Source organism: Stenella coeruleoalba (assembly GCF_951394435.1).
Source record: "Stenella coeruleoalba genome assembly, chromosome: 6".
In the NCBI taxonomy this organism is placed as follows: Eukaryota; Metazoa; Chordata; class Mammalia; order Artiodactyla; family Delphinidae; genus Stenella; species Stenella coeruleoalba.
In genome coordinates this window covers 42,786,701-42,804,695 of record NC_137151.1, presented here as the reverse complement: position 1 = coordinate 42,804,695, position 17,995 = coordinate 42,786,701, and the positions used below count along the sequence as shown (strand labels likewise).

At 37.7% G+C, this 17,995-nt stretch overlaps 1 protein-coding gene across 5 annotated transcripts in view; it reads left to right on the top strand.

The window, feature by feature from the left end:
• ZEB2 (zinc finger E-box binding homeobox 2) overlaps positions 1-17,995 on the top strand; it is a 131,905-nt gene that overhangs the window by 106,295 nt on the left and 7,615 nt on the right. For all 5 annotated transcript variants that reach the window (XM_079925125.1, XM_079925124.1, XM_079925121.1 and 2 more), the window contains exons 5-9: positions 5,513-5,701; positions 6,395-6,609; positions 9,221-9,329; positions 10,258-12,230; positions 13,612-13,792. In XM_079925125.1, the coding sequence (XP_079781251.1) occupies positions 5,513-5,701; positions 6,395-6,609; positions 9,221-9,329; positions 10,258-12,230; positions 13,612-13,792 (2,667 nt within the window). The remainder of the gene's footprint in view (positions 1-5,512; positions 5,702-6,394; positions 6,610-9,220; positions 9,330-10,257; positions 12,231-13,611; positions 13,793-17,995) is intronic.

The following is a 17,995-nucleotide window of genomic DNA, read 5'->3' as shown; positions in this document are numbered from 1 at the left end:
TGTGTGACTCTCTGTGTATATATGTATTTATATTCCCCTGATACACATGTATTTATATGTCTGTATACTGCAGAATAACAACCATTTTATGTACTTGTCTCTAAATATGAGGATCATAGAAGTAGGAAAACAATTCTCAGTCAATATCTTTGTGTCCTTATCCGCAAGTACACTCTCTGGTACTAGTAGGCACTCAATAAACAGTTATTAAACAAAGGGATGGATGAATGATTCTACTCAGTCTTTACATATACTTACTTCAACTCTTCTAGACCCTCCAAGATATTTTCTTTTCCAAAAGAATTATTTATTCATGTTGATGTTTATTAAAATGGCTTAGCATAATATTCAAATATATTTCTTTAATTTTTAAGTGAATGTTAAAAACATGCTGGGTAATAGACCAGTGTTAATAGAGCACCTGTCTTCCTACATGAACACATGCTTGTAACAAATAAAGAAAATAAATGGTGAGGGAATAAAACTAAAGAGAAGGAAACAGAAAAGGAGAAGCAATAAGTATCAAGGTCTCATCATAATGTAAGTACTTGTAAAAGTATTAAGAATCTTTGAGAAATACCTAAAACAAGTCAATTATGGGGAGAGCAGGAGTTGAATGCTTTGAAGACCAATATAACTCTTTTATTTAGAGGTTTTCTTTAAAGATGTTAACATTGCTTGTTTTTAGGCAATAACTTGAAAAGTTAGTCCATATTGATATTCATCATTATCCAAAAATATCAATATCTAAGATAGACATAAGGGTATATATGAAAGTATTAGCAACATTAGTAAGCGTGACCAACATATTTACAAGAAATTTGAGGCTGTTCTGACTTAAGGGACCTAGAAATTTACCCTAACGATATTAAAATACACTTGGCTATGAGGAAACATTTTTAATTAATGAAGTTCTGTTTTTGGATGGAGGAAAGTTTACCTGACCTTAGGGAAGGTTGAGATATTTGCAAGACACTAGGGTAAATTTTAGGACTAAATGCAAAATCTCTGGAGAAGGTATGGGAAGAAATTATTTGACGTTTCTTGTGAATTTTTGCTATGGTTTGATCATAAATACCATGCAAATATACTTTGTCAGTGTGTTTTGGCAATTCTTCCAAGGATACCAAGGAGTGAAGAGAAAGACAGGAAAAAAAAAAGAAAAGAAGGTTTATTTTACACTAGAAAAATGCAGTGAGGAATTTTATAACTTTCTAGCAGATTTTCTACCTCATCTCTGAGTCCACTATACAGTATTACAAAATCTTTGTAAAGACCAAAAATGCAGACTTCCAAATAGAATCAAAACATTATCCTTCCCAACAATTTTGAGAGTAACAAAAATTTAATTCCATCATTTGTTCTAGAATTGTGACAGTTAGGGCGATTTGGAGTCTAGGAGACTGACACACAACATAGCCTAAAGTAGAAAAGGGAATTTTTTCTGCTCTCTGGAAGGACGCAGGTGCTGCTTGGCCTCAGGAACAAGTGTAGCTAGAAAAGTACTGTCAGGACTTGCCATTCTGCCTCTGCTTTTCTCTATATATCCGCTCATTTTCTCTCTTCATAAATCTTCTTATTCTACATGGGATTTATCAGTTCTTTCATTCTACATCTTATAGCTGCAGTCGCTGGGAAAAAATAAATCTGCCTTGGTGATCTCTTTGGAACCATGTTCTAAAATCATGGGGAAGGGATTGACTGAACTCAGTTGGATTAATTGGCTACCACTGGACCAGTCAACGGTTTGACCTGGAGGATGGAGGGCTAAGATTGCTTCACTTCAGGTGCAGATTAATCCACTGTAACTAGGGGAGCAGAATCATGCAACAACATGGCAGCTGCCTTGGGTACCATAAGGTTTGGCAATAGGGACAGTGGGGAGCCATCCCAGGCAAAGGAGAATGTCATGGTACTGGGCAGAAAAAACCACGTATTACTAGTATCCATAGCAACACTAGGGAAAAACACATTATATCCATGATGGTCATACGTAGTTCATAGAAGGCTAGATTCTAGCCCACTTAAGTGACTATAGATATTGAGAGATATAACTAATAGCATATCTATACCACATGAAAAAAAAATCTTGATAGAGCAAATAGATTTAAATGTTTGGGTTTCTTCGTAAAACCCTTTTTGAATACTCATCTGAGCCCTATCAAACTCTTGCAAGTATTTATGATCACGAATACACAGTTTATCATGTAATTGTTCTACAGTTACTTGAATAGTAGGTCTGAGTTCCTAGCTCAACTGTAGGTGTCTTGTCTTATGCTTCCTTTTACTAGAAGACTTCTGCACCAAGATCAGTGTTAAGGACATAATTTATTCCACATGCATTCCATAAATGATTCTTGAGTGCCTACTAATTTCTAGGCAATATATTCGATGCTCAGGCCACAAAGATGATCCTTAATGAGAGCACATGATTTGATATCTTTTGTCCCTATCACACTTGACATAGAAATATAGTATGGCCAGATCTGATCTAGCGAGTGAATTGCTTCTCCAAATACCAATAGTGTATCTAGATGCAGTTTAGTTTGCCTATCCAGAAAAATCAGAATTTTCCTCCCTTTTAAGCCGAAAGGCTATTAATGCAAATCCAATTGAATTTGCATTTGATTACATTTCTGATGGAAACATTCATATGCAAATGAAAATTCATGCAAAGATAGCCAGATAATTCAGATACTTGCTGAAATATCAAGATAAAATTAGCATGATATTAAATGTACATCCATCCATGTTTAGTAGATTACACTCAGGATCTTCAAGTGGGACAGTGTTCTTGAAAAACTTAAATTGTGTCTTAAACATTTGACAATGTTCAAGTAGATCTGGATTTAGAAAGTTGCTATTACCTTACTATCTACTGCCACAGTGCTGAAAAAGAAGTCAGTCCCTGGTCAGATCAGTCAGGTTGTTCAAAAAAGGTTCATCTTGGACCCATGTTTTGTCCCCTTTATCTTTTCTTGCGCTTAAAACAAAAGGTGACTTTTGATAGAACTGAAGTCATTTTGATGATCCAAAATGATGAACAAATATTTTGTGCAAGCTGGCAATTCCTTCATACCCCATAGTGACTTAATGGCGCAAGTTAAATGACACCATCACAATCACCGCCAATAAGTATCCTTTGGAAAACATCCATGACAACATGGACAGACCAGAGAGAAAGTGATCCTAATCAATGTCCATATTCTTCTAAGAAAAGACTTAAGCAAAATTTCAAGATATAAAATCTTAATCCACTCTTCCACATTCCAAACCTACATTTGAAGGAAGTGCAGATCTTGGAATCAGACCATTGCTCTTGTTAAAATTAACAGAAGTTGAAGTGGCAAAAGAGAAAAGCTTGAGATCACCGTATTCAGAGAGTTAGCACTTAGTTTAATAGTCTACAAAGTGTAATGCTCCCCAGGTTTATTTTATTTGATCCAGTGTATTCATTCATATTTTCAAATCTTCTTAGAATTCCCATGCTTCCTGGTGTGGTGAATGTCCCTTACCATCCATCAAATTCAAAAAGCCTGAACCTAAGGGAGGGTCTTAGCCTTTCCCTCCTTGGCTCACCCAATCTTTCTCCAAATCTAACAATCTTACTTTTTAAGTATCTCTCAAATCCAGCCACTTCTTATAGTCTCCATCACCAGTTCTTCAACTTTTATCATTTGCCTAATCAATGGCAAGACACTCCTAACTGGTTTCCCAGAATCTACTTTTCTCTTCCTGCATTCCCTATCATACTGTAGCCAGAGTTGTCATATTCAAATGCAGGTAATCTATAATTTCATCCAACCATCCTCTCTGCCTAATACCCTTCAATGGCTTCCTGTTTCTCTTAGAAGAAAACTCAAATCCTTAACAGGGCTAGCACACGCTGCAGGGTCTAGTCCCTACCTTCCCCTTCACCCTTGCATCACGCTGCTTCCCTTCTCCACACTCTAGCAGTCCTTTCAGATCCCAAGATGCTTCATTTTCTTTCTAGTCACCACTGCTGTACCCCAGCTTCTAAAATTAGTTAAATTTGTGCTTCTCAGTTAAGGCTTTCCTGATCTTCCACACTCCATCAGGTCCCCGTCAGGTCCCCCTGTTACTTCTGTAATACAACCGTACAGCTTTCTTTCATAACACTTATTTGAGTTTGTAATATTATATCTACTTTTTGAGACAATATCAGTTGTATTGATCATTCTCATGGCTTCCTAAAGAATGAGGCTGGATCTGTTTTTTGCTTATCAAAACAAGGCGTGATGCCTATCTCATACCAGGCATTCAGTAGATACTTGTTGATTAACAGAAGGTTCCACTTTCTGTTCTTCTCATAACAGTTCATAACAGTGAAAGCCAAAAATAAAAATTGACTGGCTTGCTTGAACAACACCCTGCCACAGATTGCCAGGGAGAATTAGGATGGCAAGTACTATAATATCTTTTATGACAGAGAAGGTGAGATGAAGAATATAGTGGAATCAAGGTTAACTGTTCTCAAAAACTATGAAAGTAGGGCCCCACCATTAATTGTACTAGCAAAAGACTTTTCTTCACTTACTTCTGGTAGACAATAATGTGGCAGCCACTTTCCCAACACTGTCTTATGCATAAGTTTCTACTTAGGATGTTTAAAGCCACAACTTATTTCAGAAACATAGCTAGTGGTTTCTAATATACAGTCTTGGGACAAGAGTTGCTAAAGTTGATTTACAACTATCATTCATGTCATGGGAATAGAGTCATAATTACAGAAGTTAAAAATCATATCGAAATCACACTGCAGCATAGCCAGTTTCTTAACTCCGTCTGTTACTTTTTTATTTCTATCAGTGTGAGCTTTATTTTATTTTCAGCAGCTTTAAAATACTGAGCTAAACATTGAAATTTTAAGGAAGGATAAACTCCCACATTCCCTGATTTTTTAACAAAGTCCCATTATTATCTCTCTAGGAATATCCGTCCTTTCTCATCTCTCTCGGACTGGGTAGTCCTGGTGGTCTGTGATGTTCAGAGACTGGAGGGTTAAAATCTTATTTTTAGCAACAGGATGTATACGTGGTTAGGAACATTAAGTGTAGTGGACTATAAAAAATTAATTATACCTTTCTTAAAAGAAAAGGAAGTTTTATATAGACTACTAAAGTAGCTTTGAGTTCATATTATCTCTCATGTTTATGGATCTGAGAATATAGTTCTGGTTTTTTTTTAATTTTCCCTGAAAAACATTAACAAATTTCTTTGATTCTTTGTGAAGCACGCAGACTAGTATTCCAAGAAGAGGAAAATAAAATATACTTATTTAACTTAAAGCAAAGTGTCCTCTCTTTTTGCATATATTATGAGAATAAGCATTCAATCAATAACTGGTCATCTGCAACACTTCCTACAAATAAACTAGGTATTTGTAATCTTTTTGCAAGTCTATGTGTCTTACTAACAATGATGTAGGCACACCGAGGCTCCTAGGAAGAAGGCCCTGAAAAGACATTTCTTCTTCTTTTTGCCATTTCAGTTAAGAATGCAAATTGCACATCAGACTTTGAGGAATACTTTGCCAAAAGAAAACTGGAGGAACGCGATGGCCATGCAGTCAGCATCGAAGAGTACCTTCAGCGCAGTGACACAGCCATCATTTACCCAGAAGCCCCTGAGGAGCTGTCTCGCCTTGGCACGCCAGAGGCCAATGGGCAGGAAGAAAATGGTGAGGCTGTAATTCATTTTTAGCCACGACGCTGACCTCTGCAGCTGTTACAATTACAAATGCACTACATGCCTGGGTGTTTACCTTAAAATTTGAAGAACAGCTGCAGAGGCATGGAATTTCATGAGCAAAGATTAGAACTGTAATTTTAGGGTATTGTGAAATTTTTTTTGTCAGCAAATTTGTGTCATCTGTACATCCAATAAAGAACCAGAACAATTAGAGCCTATTTCTAAGAGATAAAAATATCTACATTGATTCCTATCTTTCCAAAATATTTCACTTTTGAGGAAAACAAAGAAGTTTAGAGATACTGACCCTAACCTTTGTTCTTCTTTACCGACACCTGAAAAGCTCCTTCACCCCATGACTCCCTGAGTCATATGTGACTAAAGGTTTACTACGAACTGTCAGTCACCTAAAGAGAATCTCCTCATTTATCAGCTGTTTAAATTTCCCCCCAAATGCTCCAGTAATTAATTAATTTTCCAGCACAGTGTGAGCTGATTTCGACAAGTCTGCCCTGGGTGTGCAAGGGGACTGGTGTGCGTGGAGGCCGCGTGCGCCTGTGGCACTCTCGTGGAGCAGATTGCAGTGATTCCTGTCATACCATCCCGGGCAGTCAGCCCATTAGCTGCCATTGATTTACTGACCTTTTGGCCTGCTTCTCTCCCTCTCGTCTCTCGGCTACAGACCTGCCACCTGGAACTCCAGATGCTTTTGCCCAACTGCTGACCTGCCCCTACTGCGACCGGGGCTACAAGCGCTTGACATCACTGAAGGAGCACATCAAGTACCGCCACGAGAAGAATGAAGAGAACTTTTCCTGCCCTCTGTGTAGCTACACGTTTGCCTACCGCACCCAGCTCGAGCGGCATATGGTGACGCACAAGCCAGGGACAGATCAGGTGGGGGGTTGGTTTTAAGTGATTTCTTTCTATAATAACCCCTTAGAGAAACGATATTGCTTTGATTGGCAATCATTATTAATTTTTCATGGCATTTTGAAGATGCAGATCTTTTAATGGTAATAGCTTTAATTGAGGTCTAAATGATTTTTTGATGGTCTCTTCTAATATGATTTAATAGTCTTATGTTCACGATCGAATGAGTGTGTTAATTTCTAATTTAGAAATTTTATTTGCACTTTAGTTTCATTTTTATGTTCCACAAAAAGTGAATGAAATTGTAGCTTTTTAATTATACATTATTAAACATCTCAGCAATTTTAATTCCATTTTTCACCTAGTTTTACTTAGATTTTTTTTTCGTATGAGATCTAAGTCGTAGTAAAAGAAGTGTGCATTTTTTCATTTGTCACATAACATCTTCAATTACTTAGACTATTTTTACAAGCTGCTCCTAGTTTATGAAATTTCATTAAGTGTTTTAAAGAAAATAAAAAAGCCTCTAATATACGTGCATATCTATATAAAATAAACTGGATTAATACTAAAATGTTGGATATGCAATAAAAGTGATCCCTTTCTGATATGCATATTTGTTACTAAATGTTAAAATTGCTCTGCCTCTTTCGGCTTACTTGTGTTAAAAATAAAAACTCTGTCTTAAACAGCATAGCATCTTAAATCCTTAAAATGATTGAATAGGATTGATTCATAGTGTCCCTTAAATGTTTTAGCAAAACTGCTCTTTCTGTCCTCCTGGGAGAATTGACTGCACATTGCTATTATGAGGTGTTCATATGGTAACAGAAATGATGTGCCTTAAGTCCCAATAACTGGCCCAACAGATCTGGAATCACCCGTAAACCTTGACACCATATCTGTTTTTAAAATTATCGAACAGGATATTGTCTAAAATTCTTATGTTTCTTTCTTATGGGCTTTATTTCCTTTGAATAAGGAAAATGAGAATAAGCAAACACAATCCAGCAATGGCGATGATACTATATTATGGAATTTTACTATTTTAAGAAAACAGCTCATGTAAATCATTTCATTTATATCTGATTGAACTTGTCACCTGAATGTTTTTCCAAGTTCAGTTATAAAAACTATGCTTGCATAGTTACACTTATGTAACAGTTTCTCTCCCCTTGCTTATATGCACAAAAACTCTAGGAAAAAAAACCAAGCCTAGATATTTATCTAGCATAACTGCTTTAAATTTCACATGCAGAAGTGTGATTGTGTTGGCGCATTATGAATGGTAGCTTTGGTGTTGAAAAGTCCCCTCATTTGCTCATGGCATTTACAATTAGTAAATTAAAATGATTGTATCATATTAACAGTGGCACAACTAAAGTTTATAGTAGTCCTCTGAGGACTGTGGGGGGAGACAAAGCAGCTGTTGCTGTTTGTTTATGCAACTCAGCAACATATGAGCGCTGGTCCCTCAATGGCGCTCGGCGGGCTGGGCTCTGCTTGATCTTTGAAGGTTGCTGCTGTTTGAACAAACCTCCCTGTGTCCCATGTAACACCATCTGTCTCACTAGGAATGTGGGAAGATTCAGCACACCCTAGCAGTTGTCATACCGTTTCTGTGCTGTCTTTTTGCAAAAGGCTTTTGTGTCATTGCTGCTTGAAAAAGGCTGGCCTCCTACCTTGAGCATCCAGAGTGGATGACTGTATTTCTTTCTTTTCTTTTTTCTTTTTTTTTTTTCAGAATTCTAAGTCACAGTGCTTTTGTTCCCTTGTTCAAAAAGGTCAGCTGTGTTTGATTATATCTTTGCTGCTTTTAACTTGTCTTTTCAGCAAACTTTTTGTCTTTTTCATCCCTACTCCCTAGCACACTACTAAAAAGGAAAATGACAAGTCGGTGAAGTCTTTCCTACTGGCCTGTGATAAAACTGCTCAAGCAGCTCTAACCTAAGATGTTGTCTGTTACATTTGATAATGAGTCAGATCTTACATGCAACATCTCAGGAAAAACAGAGTTTATATCTGCTACTAGCATACTGAATGGGGTATTTAAACATGCTTATCATGTAATGAAATAGTTATAGTCAAGGATTTTTTAATTTATGTGTGGGGGGCTTTTTTTCCTTCTTTAAAACTGGTATTGCTTCATTATAAGATATACTTTTACCTCAATACAGAAAATATGATAAAATGAGTTATTTGTGTGGGGAGTTTTTTGGGGAGACTATTTAGGATTTTGAGGATCATATTAATTTTTTTCCTTGACAAAACAGTTGCATTCCAATAGGGAATCTTCAGATTTTAGAATCTGCAGTAAACACAGAGAACCACAAACATCTTTGCAATGATGCTTTCTCATCTGTAACGGCTCAAAGAAACATTCTGGAAAAGAGACTACAGAGATAATCCTAAAGCAAGTGTTGGATGCGCATGTGAAAGCACTTTTTTTTTATTTGTTCCAATTTTATTGCCAACATTATCACTTTTATTGCAACTCTGAAAGGCTGGGCAAATAAATAAACATGCACGCAAACCTTTTGGCCTGTCTGAAAATAGAGGCCTTTTAAAAATATTTGTAACAAATTTCCTTTGTTCCTCCTGCACAAAACTGATGTCAGTCTTCCTCCTTTTATAGCACCAAATGCTGACCCAAGGAGCAGGTAATCGCAAGTTCAAATGCACAGAGTGCGGCAAGGCCTTCAAATATAAACACCATCTGAAAGAACACCTGCGAATTCACAGTGGTGAGTAACAGAGGGGCTGGTGCTCACATTTGCATTTTGTTTCATTAGGGGCATTTTTAAAGATTGTGTAAAATTGACACAATCCCGTGTGTAGTTTTTCGGATCTACCCATTTATGTCACAAGCTATGTGCACCTGCTTTGTCATCGTGAGACTTATGGTACCACCAGTAGCACTACTAATAAGAAGAGGAGTGCTTATACTTCTTGAAAATGGCCAATGCTTTGATTTATTGTGAAATCTAGAGGCTCCTTTTTGTCCTTTTAAAAACTCTTCTACAGATTAAATGTTTTGACCTGAAGAAACTCAGCTGGCAAATTCTGAAGGATATTCATTTTTGATACCCAACCTTGAAAGAAGAATGTGGGAGAATTTTGGAAAAGAGCTTTTGTATGATAAGTGTTCCTTGATTCCTGAGAGCTGTATATTACAGAACAACCACCTACCACTGAGATTTCTTCTTTATAACTATTTTGATAGCTCTGCCAAGCATTTTATTACCAAATTGGATGCTATTCAAAGGACTAGTTGGATTGGTAGAGTCAATGGAATCTTCACAGAGTTGATTAAAGCCATGGCTACACTTCCCTTTGAATACTGTGACATCTTTATCGTGCTATTGACCACACATTAATCTGACACTCTGTTTAAATAGGAGGCCGCCGATGGCAAGACCAGATTTGGGATCTTGGCTGAAAAAGGCACAGATAGCCCTCACCTTCCACTGCTAACATCTTGAATTATGTCCTTCCAGGGTAGATAAAGCCCTGAAACAGTGATAGCCACATAATTCTAATCTAACCACCAAGAACGTAGAGGTGCCCCATTGTGTTCCTTTCCTTTGGTTGCACAGATTCTTGCCTTGGTAGACAACTGCAGTCGTTAACCCAATCAAAAAAATGTAACGTCAATTTTAATTGTCATTTTAGGTGAAAAACCGTACGAGTGCCCCAACTGCAAGAAACGTTTCTCCCACTCTGGTTCCTACAGTTCACACATCAGCAGCAAGAAATGTATTGGCTTAATCTCTGTAAATGGCCGGATGAGAAACAATATCAAGACGGGTTCTTCCCCTAATTCTGTTTCTTCTTCTCCTACTAATTCAGCCATTACCCAGTTAAGAAACAAATTGGAGAATGGAAAACCACTTAGTATGTCTGAACCAACAGGCTTACTTAAAATTAAAACAGAACCACTAGACTTCAATGACTATAATAAAGTTCTTATGGCCACACACGGGTTTAGTGGCACTAGTCCCTTTATGAATGGTGCCCTTGGAGCCACCAGCCCTTTAGGAGTTCATCCGTCTGCTCAGAGCCCGATGCAGCACTTAGGTGTAGGGATGGAAGCCCCTTTACTTGGATTTCACACAATGAATAGTAATTTAAGCGAGGTACAAAAGGTTCTACAGATTGTGGACAACACAGTTTCCAGGCAAAAAATGGACTGCAAGGCTGAAGAAATTTCCAAGTTGAAAGGTTATCACATGAAGGATCCATGCTCTCAACCTGAGGAACAAGGAGTTACTTCTCCTAATATTCCACCCGTAGGTCTTCCAGTAGTGAGTCATAATGGTGCCACTAAAAGTATTATCGACTACACGTTAGAAAAAGTCAATGAAGCCAAAGCTTGCCTCCAGAGCTTGACTACTGACTCAAGGAGACAGATCAGTAACATAAAGAAAGAGAAGCTACGTACTTTAATAGATTTGGTCACTGATGACAAAATGATTGAGAACCACAACATATCCACTCCATTCTCCTGCCAGTTCTGTAAAGAAAGTTTTCCTGGCCCCATTCCTTTGCATCAGCATGAACGTTACCTTTGTAAGATGAATGAAGAGATCAAGGCAGTCCTACAACCCCATGAAAACATAGTCCCCAACAAAGCCGGAGTTTTTGTTGATAATAAAGCCCTCCTCTTGTCATCTGTACTTTCTGAGAAAGGAATGACAAGCCCCATTAACCCGTACAAGGACCACATGTCTGTACTTAAAGCATATTATGCTATGAACATGGAGCCCAACTCTGATGAACTGCTGAAAATTTCTATTGCTGTGGGCCTTCCTCAGGAATTTGTGAAGGAATGGTTTGAGCAACGAAAAGTCTACCAGTACTCAAATTCCAGGTCACCATCACTGGAAAGGAACTCCAAGCCGTTAGCCCCCAACAGTAATCCTCCCACAAAAGACTCTTTATTACCCAGGTCTCCCGTAAAACCTATGGACTCCATCACGTCGCCATCTATAGCAGAACTCCACAACAGTGTTACGAATTGCGATCCTCCTCTCAGGCTAACAAAACCTTCCCATTTCACCAACATTAAGCCAGTTGAAAAATTGGACCACTCCAGGAGTAATACTCCTTCTCCCTTAAATCTTTCCTCCACATCTTCTAAAAACTCCCACAGTAGTTCTTACACTCCAAACAGCTTCTCTTCTGAGGAGCTCCAGGCTGAGCCTTTGGACTTGTCATTACCAAAACAGATGAAAGAACCCAAAAGTATTATAGCCACAAAGAACAAAACAAAAGTTGGCAGCATAAATTTAGACCATAACAGTGTTTCTTCGTCATCTGAAAACTCAGATGAGCCTCTGAACTTGACGTTTATCAAGAAGGAGTTTTCAAATTCAAATAACCTGGACAACAAAAGCGCTAACCCAGTGTTCGGCATGAACCCATTTAGTGCCAAACCTCTATACACAGCTCTTCCTCCACAAAGTGCATTTCCTCCTGCCACTTTCATGCCACCAGTCCAGACTAGTATCCCTGGGCTACGACCATACCCAGGACTGGATCAGATGAGCTTTCTACCACATATGGCCTATACTTACCCAACCGGAGCAGCTACTTTTGCTGATATGCAGCAAAGGAGAAAGTACCAGCGAAAACCAGGATTCCAGGTAATGAGACATATCTTTTTGCTTCAAAGAGAGGAGGTGAAAATTATATCGTTTATGTGTATGTAGGAAAAACATCTTAGTGAAAAAAATCTAGTGCTGTATTCTCAGCAGAAATAGAAGAGTGGGTTTGAACTTGAATCTAAAACTGAGTGAGCTACACAAATAAACGGAGAAACAGTGGAACACTGTGCTACGTAAGCACGTTTGCCTTAAGAAAGATAAAGAGCTTAATATTTATTTTTGAGATTTATTTGGATTGATCCATCTGCTTTCAGAATCATACATTGATATGAATATTTGGTAGCATTTACATAGATGCTAAAAGGTAACATTTATGACAGTCACATACTTCTAGAGACACTCACAACTTGCAATAATGCATGTATAAATTTGATGTTCGCTTCGTTTTATAGTTTATTTGGAAGAGCATTTTAAAAATATTTTGTACATTCCACACGATTTCCTTTGTAGGTTTCAAGCTAGTAAATAATTTATGGTTTTTCAAATACAAAAGCAGGTATGTTCTAACATCACGGAGTATAATCCCTGTTTGCAAAATAGGAGTGAAAGTAGCAGGGCACCTCTGTAACAGCTGTTCCGGTATTCCAATTTACAGTACATCTGCCCTCTTTGTAAATGTATTTAAGCCTATTTAATCTTCTCTAGTATTAATTAGTGCAAACGTAGTCTAAGAAAACCGAACTGTGGGCTAGCAAATGGAAATGTATGTTATCATGCAAGTTTGCACGCCTTTGGATCAAGACAAAATAAATATCAAGAAATTTAATAATTTACTGATCCACATTCATTATTGCTCAGCGCTGAAGGCTGTTTTAACATAGATAGAACATTGATAAAAAAGTGTTATTAATATTCCCTATTTCAAATTAGAAAATTAAATATAAAAATATAGCTTGAGGCCTTTAGTTGGTAGACATACATTTAAATAGATTGCATAATAATAACATTTTGTACCTAAATATAAAATTCAATTAAAATGGGGTTTCCGCAGCTATGGATCATTCCTAAAGTTAAGCACGCTGGAAAATACACAAATTCTGGTGTTTAATTCTCACTCACAGGTATTTCCTGATAGGAAGAGAATTCAGGAATTTGGGGGAGTTTATGTTTTTCTCACCTTCAGAGTTGACCATTTTCTATCCCTGAAAAACAGCAAGCTCTACCACCTAGGGCAGAGAAGGTTTATATTTTTGTTGAAATGTGAAACCTCATATATTGTTTGTGGAAAGTGATAGTTTTTAAAAACTAGATCGATCCGTCGCGAGCACCTCTGAGGTTCTCCAAATGTCAGCCGATGCGAAGTTGTTTGGTACAAACACAAAGAGAAGCAACTGTGTTGAACTATGTGATTATATCACAGGGAGAATTGCTTGATGGAGCACAAGACTACATGTCAGGCCTAGATGACATGACAGACTCCGACTCCTGTCTGTCTCGAAAGAAGATCAAGAAGACAGAGAGTGGCATGTATGCATGTGACTTATGTGACAAGACATTCCAGAAAAGCAGTTCCCTTCTGCGACATAAATATGAACACACAGGTATGAGTGACTTTGACTAGCTAGTTAGAGCTTCCCGGCCTGCTGTACATTTCATAATATTTAATGAGTACACTTGTGCAACATAAGATGTAGCATATGCTGATACCTTCAACAAGGAAGAAATAATGCTTTTGCCTAGCTCAGTGGGACTTTTTCGTTGCCTGTTTATTGGATCATTCATGTGTTTATCAGTGTGCTTGTCTTATATTTTTTGAGTTAGTCTTACACCAAATTCACAAATCATGTCAAAGATATATTTAAATGACCAGGGCAGTGAAATGACATGACACAAGCCAGCTATTGAAAATATCTTCAAATTCTTAAGCTGTGATGAACCTGTGTATGGAAAAATTTAACAATAAAAAATTCAGTCAATGCTGTATTCGTTTCATCATCGAAACATCAAGGAAGCCACGATTTGGGGGGGATTCTGTTTGATTTTCATAAGTTGGCCATGTTTTGAATAAACTAAAAGCGTTAGGACTGTGAAAGAAAAGACATAAAGTGGATAATAGGCCAAATGAGCTACTGAAATTACTAATATTTGGAAGACTAAAATACAACTTTCTAAATTTAAATAGTTTCTTTCCAATTCGTGCATTCCTCATTAGGAAGCGTTGACAAGATAGCAGCCTGACTCTTCCCCATAAGGAGAGAAGTAATGAGTTAATTTTTCAAAAGAAAGCTGAAGTGCCATAAGGTGAAGCAATATTAGTTCCCACAATCCAAGATCTGATCTGCAACTGCGTGCTGGAGCTACGCCTGTGTTCCCTCCCTCCCCCTCCTTCCACCCTTAACCACAGAGTAACTCGGCTTCATCCCTGTTCTTAACCCATCTCCAGCTTTTCTCCAGTAGAAATTTGGCATGCTGTACTGGCCCTAAGTGGGAAAAGAAAGAATGTAGGATCGCAACCAAAATACTGATGGGCGGAAATTATAGGAAAATTCTCATTTTAACCAAGATGTCTAGTATCAAACATTTTAATATAGGGACTTCCCTGGCGGTCCAGTGATTAAGACTCCGCCCTTCCAATGCAGGGGGCGCGGGTTCGATCCCCGGTCAGGGCACTAGGATTCCACATACCTCGCAGCACAGCCAAAAAATAAAATAAAATGAGCCTTGAAAAAATGTTTTTAATATAGAGGAAAAAATTAACCTAACATTAATGCTCTTTGGGAAAAAGTAATGAAGAGGCAAAAAAGAACAAGAAAAAAGAAGAAAAGGGAATGTGAATACCTCCTGTCACAGTTTGTCTAAATACGTAGCACCCTTTTTAGTGACTGAAAACCATCCTTGGGAAGCCTTTGTACTGATCACTCTCCCTTATTCCTCACTGGGCATGTGAGGGAGGCAGTACAAGTGACCACAATCACCTGAGGGTCAGGGAAAGTTGGGTGAGTCCTACAACGTTAAGTGTTGAGGGTATTTGTAAAAAGAACAAGGTTGATTAATAACAGCGCTCTTATTCCAACCAACCCAGTTTTCTTTTTCTTCAGTTGTCTGATACTAATTGCTATGATTTCAAAAGTTCAACTAATGATACTTTTAAAGCAACCTAATTTGAATAGCAAATCCCAATAGTTTTTACACTTGTAAAATTCAATGTTTGAAACATCACAATTTTCTTACATTTGTCTTTTTTTTTTATTTGTTTTTATTTTTGGCTGCGTTGGGTCTTTGTTGCTGCGCGCAGGCTTTCTCTGGTTGCGGCGAGCTGGGGCTGCTCTTTGTTGCGGTGCGCGGGCTTCTCATTGCGGTGGCTTCTCCTGTCGCGGAGCACGGGCTCTAGGCACGCAGGCTTCAGTAGTTGTGGCTCGCGGGCTCCAAAGCGCAGGCTCAGTAGTTGTGGCGCACGCGCTTAGTTGCTCCGTGGCATGTGGGATCCTCCCGGACCAGGGCTCGAACCCGCGTCTCCTGAGTTGGCAGGTGGATTCTTAACTACTGCGCCACCAGGGAAGTCCCTGACATTTGACTTTTATGATAGATATCAATAGATGTTTTCTTTAGTACCAAGTCCTATTTTTGTATTATAGATTAAAGATATTTTCATACCTAAATTTACTTTAATATCTTAATCAACCCCAAATATATTTTGTATTCATTATTCAACTACAATAGGCACATCATTGAAGGCATCTTTCCCTCTCTGATTGGTTTTTATTATATGACCATATGCAAACTCTACCGTTTACTACATGGTGAGTGTAAAACTTTTATTTTAGTGAGGGCTGTCATACATACTGACATCCAGTCAGTATCTTTATTTCTTATAAATTAGTCCATAAACTTCAAGGTGTATAGATAGTTAAGAGACCCCAAAGTTGACAAATGCAAATATGCATAATCAATTTGAAAAATATACTGTACTAAAAAAAGATAAAATATTCTGGTCCTTTAAGATGTGAGATCAGCTGCCTAGAAACGTTGCCTAGCAACAAGATGCTAACCATCCAATGGTTTCTCTAAACATGTGATTAATTATCCTCCTGTTGGCTTCCCAGCTTGTCAAGTTTCCAGTGTGTTAACTTTTTGGTCTCCTGACCAAATATCTCATGACATTACTACTGTCAGTTATTAGGTTCCATCAAAGTGAAGTTCTTCATGAATTTTCTATCAGTACGATATATGTGGAAATTTAGTTCATTTTCCTTCCCTAATTGGGCCCCACAAGCCTTTTATTTGTTTATATTAAGCACTAGTAATACTTTGAGAATGTGTTAATATGAAAATTATAAGTGAGAACAATCTTTGGGTTGATTGATTCTAAGGTTGGGAAATGAAGTTGAATGGTCATTTGATTATGTGTTGATTACGAATGTGTCATTGATAAAGTGTGTTTGTTACATCTGTCTACAATTTAACATATAGAATAGTTTAAATTATGCAGGAAATCATGAGCTACTTATTCTCGAGATCCTGTGCTCTTTTACCTCGGTCTGTTTAATTTATTTCCTAGGCAGACACCAAAGATATAATGCTTAATTCTCCTTACCAATAGCTCATTGATTGCTTGCTTTTCCTGGGAATCGGGACTGGGACAGAGGAAGGAAACACTACATAAATGTTGATTTCAATAGGATTAATTGTCACAAACAAGGACTGTGAAATGAACAATCTGAAACTCCTGTTAGGCACTGTAAAGCACTCACTTATATTCCACTAAAATTTAAATCTGACATTTATTGAGTACTTTCTCTATTGAGACATTGCAGTAGGTGCTCTTAAACCCACTTTATTGAGAAAAGTAATAAAAATGTTTCTACTTTTGAGTGAAGTCAGAGTTTCAAATAAATTACCAGCCAATTTTGTTTCTCAGTTACATGGTAATATTTTTCATACCGCAAACCTTTCATTTATTAACTTCAGTTATCATTCTAGCTGTCAGGTGAATCATGAATCTTGATATTAGAGAAAAAATCTTACCCTGAAAAAGTTTTGACTCACTCAGTATCAGTTTGGATGTTTTTTTCTGAATCTTGTTCATGTGGAAATTTAATTCCAGGACATCCTGATTTGAATCAGGTAAACCGATCAAACAAGTTAAAAAGAGATAAATGACGAAGTAAGTTCCTATTTAAATTGAATTTATTAAATGCTTACCAGTGAAATTTCTGGAGATGAGTAGAATATTTAGTGCAAGGCATAGGTCAACACTCCTGCTTCCCAGTTCTGTCCTTTGTATGGCTTAATAGCTGAACATTTTATTCTTTTAGGTTGTCAGTTCATAGTGTAGAATTAATGTATTTCAATATAAGCATATTATTTATTATCAAAGGAATTCCCTGAAAATCACTTGCCGGTAGCCATCAAATATCTGTATCTTAGACTGCAGGTCAGTGGGCATCCCCCAGGCATTTCTAACAGGCCTTGAACTTGTCCTTGAGAATGCTCCTTCTCTCTCGGGATGCTGCTCTGTGTTTTGTTCCTTTGGAAAAGAGAAAGCCACATCAGCTGTGAAGTTCATTCAAAGCTGTTCACACGCTGATCCATGTAGTTACCTAACTGATAGACATTTTTGTGCTCTTGAGCTGCTGAGACATTTAGGGAGGTGGTAGGACAGTTCTGCCCACGTGTGCTGTAGCAACTAAAGAACCAGGAAAGTTTTTATCTGCAATTTCTCTTCTCTCCACTCAGATTCATTTCATCCATGTACTCTGCTCCTGATACATGCATCTTGCTTACGACTTGGGAAATTATTGAAC